This window comes from Bidens hawaiensis, unplaced genomic scaffold (genome assembly GCF_021521415.1).
Source record: "Bidens hawaiensis isolate Kalapana, Puna unplaced genomic scaffold, B.hawaiensis_p1.1 tig00008219_1, whole genome shotgun sequence".
Lineage (NCBI taxonomy): Eukaryota > Viridiplantae > Streptophyta > Magnoliopsida > Asterales > Asteraceae > Bidens > Bidens hawaiensis.
In genome coordinates, this window is record NW_027491584.1 from 497704 (window position 1) to 505914 (window position 8211).

The 8211-nt window shown below is 39.5% G+C and overlaps 1 protein-coding gene and 1 pseudogene across 1 annotated transcript; both read right to left on the reverse strand.

Annotated features, from left to right (window-relative positions):
• On the reverse strand, positions 1–1311 carry LOC143637287 (beta-1,6-galactosyltransferase GALT29A pseudogene; annotated as a pseudogene).
• Positions 1312–3000: 1689 nt separating this feature from the next.
• LOC143637288 (uncharacterized) lies at positions 3001–5576 on the reverse strand. The gene is made up of 5 exons (XM_077104720.1): positions 5338–5576; positions 5161–5267; positions 4039–4480; positions 3293–3414; positions 3001–3207 (listed from the first exon to the last, which is right to left on the reverse strand). The coding sequence occupies exons 1-5, from the start codon at positions 5560–5562 to the stop codon at positions 3009–3011; spliced, it is 1095 nt and encodes a 364-aa protein (XP_076960835.1). The 5' UTR covers positions 5563–5576; the 3' UTR covers positions 3001–3008.
• Between the last annotated feature and the right edge of the window lie 2635 nt (positions 5577–8211).

The following is an 8211-nucleotide window of genomic DNA, read 5'->3' on the forward strand; positions in this document are numbered from 1 at the left end:
AAAGTGTAAACCAATTACCACATCTAAAAACTGTCCACATTGTCACCTATGAATAACAACAGTTGGAAACTTAAACTTATCTGAAACAAAAGGTACAGCCTTAGGATTGTTAACAAGATCTTGATACAAATCATACTCAGCCTCATAATCATGCAAACTCAGCTCCTTTTTCTGATTAGTATGGTAATGATGTTTAGCCGAACCCGATTTACCAAACCCAAACATACTAACTTTCTCACACACCCCCAAAGCAACCATAACCGCCTGCATACCCGACGAGTAATGAAACTCGGGTCCACCATGCGACTCACTCCACGCCTCCAACGACTTCCCAGATTCCACAAACCGTTTCACCGAATAATACTTCACAATTCGAGCACACAACACGTCGAGTTCCGGGTCTGTTATTATCAACGGTGATTTATGCGACGAATTGCAAACGGTGTAACCGAGAAAATGAACCGGTTGCGACATGTACATTATAATCGGCACTTGTTCTCCGTACGGGTGACAGAAACACCCGCCTCTGCGAGAACATAAATGCAGGATATTGCTGTTAATAAACGAAACGCTCGTTTTCGACCCGACAAACCGTTCATACCCGCCTATTCTCGCATTATTTAACCGAATCACAAACTCATGACTATCAATTACTTCACCTAAACTAGCTTTCAGCAAAATCCCACTATTACCCACCACAGCACACGTCTTATACTTCCTAAATTTCGAACCTTTCAACACGTTGACCATGTTTGACTTTAACATTACATCAGGGTCAAACTTACGGCGGCGCCACCAGTCTTGTAAACACCGCCGGAAATTGAGCTGCAGTTTATGCAAATTAAGCTCGGTGGGCCCACCCCTGACGGACTTAGCTCCGGTATCTAACCGGTATCGTCCAATTGACCGGAACGAACGGTGGAGATTGAATTTAGGGTTTTGAAAGTCACCGTCCACCAAGTGTTCGACGTTTTGCCTCAATGAAACATCGCCCAAATCAACCGCGGCAAATGATAATAAAGTTTGATTAAAAACCGCGTGTGTTTGAATTGAGTCGGTGAGGATATACCGGTCTCTTCCGGCGCCGGAGACGATGATACGGAGGCAGAGAGTGACGGCGGCGGCGGCGAAGACGAAAACTGCACTGAATAAGGGGCGAACTGACCGCTTAACAATCATGTTTGATGGGTCAGGTTAAAGATTAAAGAATGGAGTTGAAATAGATGAAAGTTGGTGGATTCATCTTCTTCATTGTAGTAGGATTAATTGATGAATGAATTGTTGCGTGTGGGTTAGAGTGAATGAGTGATTATTATTGAAGTGATATTATAGTTTGTTGTTTGTTTATGTTGGGAAGGTGGGATTCCATTCTGCACTTTTGGAATATGTTGTGACGTGACGCATTCTTAATTTTTGTTTATTTAATTTCGTGTCTACTTTTGGTAAATGTTATGCTTGATGATACAATATGTTAGGCTGTCATAACATGTCGTAAACGACACGATATGACATGATTACCTGTAGTATTATATAAAAAAATGATACGATAACTAATCGTGTGATTTTTTTAAACCGAACACGTGCATGTTTATGAAACATTTTTTTCAAAACAAGTATAAAACTCTTAACTAATACGTAATTCATAACATGTTTGAAACAAAAACTCACAAATCAATAACATACTTGAAGCAAAAAACCACATATCTATAACATGCTTGAAACAAAAAAAAATCATATTATCCATTAAAAATATAATATCTGGTTTTGACTGGCATGAGTGAAATGTTGTATGTAAGTATGACTTTAGGAGTATTTATTTTTTAAATTAAAAATTTACAAAGGTTACTATCAGGTCTTTAACATGTTAAGACGCGGATTTAAACATGTCTTAAACATGTCGACTTGTGTAAGACACAAAACCTTTTAAGCTTAAACCCAAATCTGTTAAAATACGTATCGTGTGATGTTAACAGGTTCGTGTCATAAATTAACAGTCATGTAATATACATGGTGGCTAATAATGGTAAAATTTATATTTATATAAGTATTATTTAATGTATCGTGGAGTAGACGGTTTATTTTTATCTGTTTCTAGTATAGATTATTTAATTTTTGTATCGTTTGGTATGATAATAAAACATAATAAAACTATAAAAGGGAAGAGGGGGGTTTTATGTGGGGAAGGGGTGGAATATGGTGACAAGTGCCATGTGGTGGAATTAATTGGTGAATGAAATGTAAAGTACTGTATGAATTAAGAGCCAATTAAATATAACTACGACTTTTCTTGGAGAAAAGTTTTACAAGTTTTTATGCAATTGAGATTTAGTCATCATTAATTTTTAATTATACAACTTTATGTCACATTAATTTATAAAAAATAAAATATGAATACAAAACTGTTCACTTATATTTATACAAGCATGATATTACATAAAATTCTTCTGCTAAGACATTTGTCTAGTTAACTATGAAAATTATTTTTCGCTTGAAGTAGATTACTGACAATAAATTTCTCTTAAAACGGACAAATAAGAGCAACTTTCGCCTGGAATCAAAAGCAAATTTCGTCTAGAATAAACGACTAGGTTGAGGAAATTTAATCAGTCCAGGATGTTATGTCACCACGATTTTTTTCTTCAATTCATTAATATAACTTGAATTATTTAACTTCATATTCTATATAGGGTAGAGTTGAAAGCTGATGGCATGTGAAGCTCCATCAATGTTAGTTGAAAGCTAATTCACATTGTAATCTTATCTATTAAAACAATTTAAGTACAAGACTTTCTTGAAGCTCCATCAATGTTAGTTTAGAAACTTTAATATGTTAAAACTTTCATTTTTGTATGGATACAACACGGGGGAAAATAATGTAGCCCAAAAGTAAAACTTATATCAAATGAAAAAGTAAAAACATTAGAAAGTCAACGAGCTTGAGACACCAAGTAACTTATATCAAATGAAAACACAATGTTCAAGTAACTATTTTTATCATAAAAAAAATACTATGAGACACCAACAATATAAGCATTCCATGAATCCTTCTGTTGAAAGCTTGTAACTTCTTCATATTTAATATCTTTGCCATCACCGAACCCTTGAATGCTTTTAATATTCTCACTGTCGGGCATTTGACGGATCCAGAAATGAACGGACCGAAATCCTGCTTCTTCCATACAATCTTTAATCTCTGGTAACGACCACCTAACACAAAATATTAACCAATGTTTGGATATTAGTCAAATGTATAATACACCCTTTAACGATAATGGGATAAAAAAAGTATTACAGTCTCCAGCTGTATGAAAACGCGTGGCGAAGCTTCTTGTTTTGATGTTTATGCAGACTATAATGCAGACTGATTCTTGTTTTCCTTTGAATTATGTCAAAACCCGTTTGCTCCCATGTATACTGGCAAGTTATGAACAAATATAAGATAATATTCTAAAGAAATGGCAAGTCGAGCCCAAGCCAGGGTCGGTTAGGCTCGTTGCTCACTTGCTTGATTCGTTTAAATAAGAATCCAAATTTTAATATATAATAATAATAATAATAACAGATAAAAATATTGCAATAAAAAACAAAATTAATGCATATAATATAACAAATTCTCCACTGCATAAACTTTGCGTTAAGTGTATGTCAAAATTTTATTTCATGAAGCCACGAGCGAGCTCGAGTTTGACTTTTCAAACTCGTTAAAATAAACAAGACGAGCCGGCTCAGTCTTTTAACGAGCTGGAGTCGGCTCGACTCATGCTCTCTCGCTTGGCTCATTTATACATATAATGTTTTGAATCTGCCTCTCAATCTTTAAATAAATCGGGAACAAAAAGTATATATAATATTATAAATTCTCAACTTTATAAATTTTGCATTATGTGCATGTTCAAAATGTATGTTTTTTATGTATCAATGTGTAAAAAAAACTAACGCGACACAAGCTGGCTCGAGCTTTTTATGAGCCATGCTTGAGTCCAAGCCCAACCTGGCGTGGCTTGTTTATTGCCCTAATAATATACGATATGTAATTACCGTAAAATTAGGAAATTTCCTTTGCATCCTAAGTTCACATTCAGATGAGGTGCCACCATAAAGATCCATAACAAAGATCCCGCCTTTTTTAGACAACGCTTGAAGGGCGTTTTTGAAATATGAAACAAGCTCACGGCGAGTATGTAGACAACAACAGCTATAGTTAAATGCACATATAATATCTCTAGCTGGAATTGCATCAACGGGTTCAGAACCGCTTTCATTTTCTTCAAGTGTTATATTTTGCACCATGCTTTGAAGATTGGATTTCACCAATTTAGCTTCTTGAGGCTGCAAAACGTTCCCGTGGTAAAGGAAGATTCTAGAAGATAAATCCGCCCCGATTTTGTTCACATTATTCTCCATGCACCAATCAAGAGCCTCGACGTCCAAATCCAACCCTATCGACGTCCTTCTCGAGTCACTTCTGAGCCACTCAGTACTGTAATCGAATCACACGCTTCACAATTCACATATTAGTGTTTCCAATCTAATACTTTCCATTTATGGGAAGTTCAACGATCAACATTGATTTAGTTTCCTTTAGAAACTCGAAAAGTATGAATACTTAAAACTTAAAAGAATTAAGGTTTACATCATAAAGTTTAAAGCTTTACTCTTCTACTGATACTTAAAAACACATTTATTGTGAGTATATTACCAAAATGCAGCATGATGCATATCAAAAAAACATTTAATTTCATAAATTAATGATAATCATCAGCGTCGTCGTACTTAGTAAATCCCACCAATAACAAAGCTATAATAGGGTCTGAGGAGGATAAGATGTAGACAAACTTACCTCTACCCCGGCTCGATAGTAGTTTCGCATCAAGCCTTGGACATACGGCACATAGCACTCAACCATCGAGAACCCGTCTGATTGATGCATGTACCCTTGTCTTTCGGCTATTAACGCCACCACATGATGCCTAATTAACCTTCCGCCACTTTTAACGTTATTTTCACGAAATTAGTAAAATAACGTCAAAATTAGTACAATTTCACTTTAGCAGTTTTGCCCACTCGAGAGCCCACACATATATACATTATATACGCGTACCGCAAGCAGGTCGTTAAAATAATATTAATAACCTTAACATTAATAATAATATTACTAACCTTAAGAGAGCAGTGCCACAAAAATCTTCTTGCAGATGAAGAGGTGCTCTGCCACCAACATAAGTCAAAAAGAACATTTGCAGATAACTAACGTCTCCTTTAGGTGACTGCAACAAGATTCAATAATACTCAATAAAACCCAAATTAAATTAAGGGTTTTGTTTGAATCACTAATACCTGTACAGATTGCTGATAAAGTGAGAATTTTGATGGAAGATGATGAGTATCATCGTTGTCGTCTGATGGGTTTTGGTCGTCTGATTCAGGTTCTTCGTCGGAGACATTAGTGGGCTCAGATTGGGTCAATGCTTGTGGCTCATCGTCTTCAAGATAGTATGATGCGTCCTTGCGATTACGATGGTTTTGGTGTTGGTTTCTTTGCTTCTTTCCGTTCTTCCCCATTTGCGGCTTCGTTCTTGGTCTGTGGTTCAGTTGGCGGCTGTATTGGGAGTCTGTGTTTGCATTGTTTGCTTTCCTCTTTTAGGTTTCCCACTTTTGCCCCTCGCACATACAAAGAGATAGGCCCGGTTAACGACCAACAAAGTCTGGCCACCCGGGTTATTCACGTCCTCGTTCGCATATTGTGCTAGTGACTCGCCCCGCCACCACCATTTCCAATGAAAACCCATCGTCCGAAGACTAGGGGTGTTATTCGGGTTTTACTTTCGGTTTCAGGTTCCTCAGGTTTAAAAATTCATTTCGAGTACTCATACCTGACCCTAATCTCCCACGGGTTACTCAGGTTTTCGGGTTCGGGTTTTGTGACTAAGGATTAATTGGGTTTCGAGTATTGGTCTAAAAAACTACAAAAATATGTATGTGTCAAAATTCAAGCAAATATAACATCTTCAAAATTTAACTTACATATGCAAAAAAACAAAACAACATTGAAGAAACATGGATCTCCTCACTGGTAGCAGATCTACTTTCCTCGGGTGTGATTATACTATTTCACCAATGGTTCTTCTGGATCTGTGTTCTTCCACCTACAAAATGAACAGCGCCGTTACTTACCCCTCAGAAAGGGACAGAGGGGTCCTCTTTGGGGTAACCCTCCGGCGTGAGAATCAGTATATTGTGGAGAAGATGATAATGTGTGTAAGGGAATCTCAAGAGTATTGCTGAATAGCTGAATACCCTCTTATTGTGAGACTGTGTGTTTGTATGTAACTGATTGTGAGTGAATGTAATTCAATATGATTGAATGTGATATCACTGCTTGTAACTGTCAATGATTGAGTATGAATGTGTCATCAAAGTGGAGTTGATGCTGTATTTATAATGCTAGGGTTTCCACTGATTAGGCTCAACCTCGTTGGCCTCCTCCAATCGCACTGCGCCACGTGTCCTCTGGGACACCTGGCGCTTTCTCGTTGGTTGTAATCACGTGGTAACACATGTGTCATGCTGAGTTGTCGACCTTTCATTTGGCAGCTGTCAACATCAGCATATTCTTTCTCCTTAAAAAGATGCCTTCTGGAAGGTTGTCTGATGTGCACAATCAAGGTTGCCCTAATCCTGATTTGGATAAGGACGAGGTTGATTATGTGCACGTATGATATGCGCCCACCCTGAGGATGCGCGTTGTCTTCTCTTTATTCTCACGCGCAGATATTTCATACGCAGATGTGATATGCGCCGCGCGCTGATGCGTTGCGCGCATATGTGATGCGCGAGCATATGTGTGCCTGGGCAGATGTGATATGCACGGGCATGTGATATGCGCCGCGCGCTGATGCGCCGCGCGCATATGCGATGCGCGAGCATATGTGTGCCTGGGCATATGATGCCTGAGCATGTTTTGTATGCGCCATGCGCATAGGTTTTGGCTTTGTGCCTTCATAATGTCTTTATCTTGTGGGTTGACCCGCCTTGCTCGGTGTTGAGGCGGGTACATACCTCTTCAAGCCCCCCCAGTCTAATGTGTGTCTTATCTCGCGCGAGCGCGGTAAGATAGATATTAGACTTACTGATTTGGTCTTTTAAAAGGTGTTTTGTCGTTTTCTTTGTTGTTTCCATCGTTGCGCGAAGTTCTATCCATTTGGTTGAAAACGAAGGGTTGAAAACGAAGAGTCCAAACACGTGGTTAGTTGGTGGTGACGTGCGCCGTAAACATGTCAGACGTTTCGTGTGCTCGAGGTGCTACAGTTGCATTTCACGTCCCCTCACACAGCTGTCTTGAACACGTGTCGCGCTCGCATTGGTTAGCACCTGCGAGTGGGGGCGCGTCTCTGCTCCGTGGCAGGTCCGTTACGTTTTTATGTCCCCTCAACAGTGTTAGGGACACGTGCCGCGCCCTCGTTGGCTTACACCTGCGAGTGGGGGCGCGTGAAATCCCATCAGTTACCACTTTTCTCTCTCCTGGGCCTATAAAAGCAGGCCCTTAGGAAATTTTTATCTTCATCTTCATTGTTGCAAATTTTCGATTTTCTGCCTTTCATATTCTGAATTGAGTATTTTCATCGTTTCGAAACTTCTATTATTTGCTGCTGCAGTTGTATGTCTGATAGTTCAGACTCGTCTAGCCCCTCAATCACCTCTATTGCCTCTCGAAGACGCCGTGTGAAATCTGTGGTGATGTCGACACTGAAGCAAAAGGGGAAAGGGAAGAGGGTTGTTGAGACCACATCGGAGGAAGTAGGGAGGACCAAGGCCACCAAAAGGTGGAATGAAATCCCCTGCAAATTGAAGCAGGCCGATCTCGACAGCCTCATCGCCTCTCAGGGCTTTCTCCCCCTGTTTGGCTGCATGTTACCTGGGGCCGGGCAAACGGCGGCGGACCCGCCTGCCGGCTATATATCCCTATATAGCCACTTTTTCACCCACTACAACCTTCGTCTCCCGATAACAAGGTTTGTGGGTGCACTGCTGAAGTTCTATGGGATTCATATATCCCAAGTCCATCCGTTTGGACTCGTGCGCGTGACTCACTTTGAGTTCATGTGCAAATCCCAGCGCGAGGAGCCGACTCCTCGGCGCTTTCAGTATTTTTACAAGCCCAAGATCCAAGACAATTGGATCTCTTTTATTCCTCGCAGTCAGAAGGTGAAG

Coding starts and splice junctions, on each gene's coding strand:
- LOC143637288 (XM_077104720.1), bottom strand. CDS start 5,562: ATGGGGAAGAACGGAAAGAAGCAAAGAAACCAACACCAAAACCATCGT. Junction 5,268..5,337: donor TTTATCAGCAATCTGTACAG/GTATTAGTGATT, acceptor ATCTTGTTGCAG/TCACCTAAAGGAGACGTTAG. Junction 3,208..3,292: donor TTTTCATACAGCTGGAGACT/GTAATACTTTTT, acceptor ATTTTGTGTTAG/GTGGTCGTTACCAGAGATTA.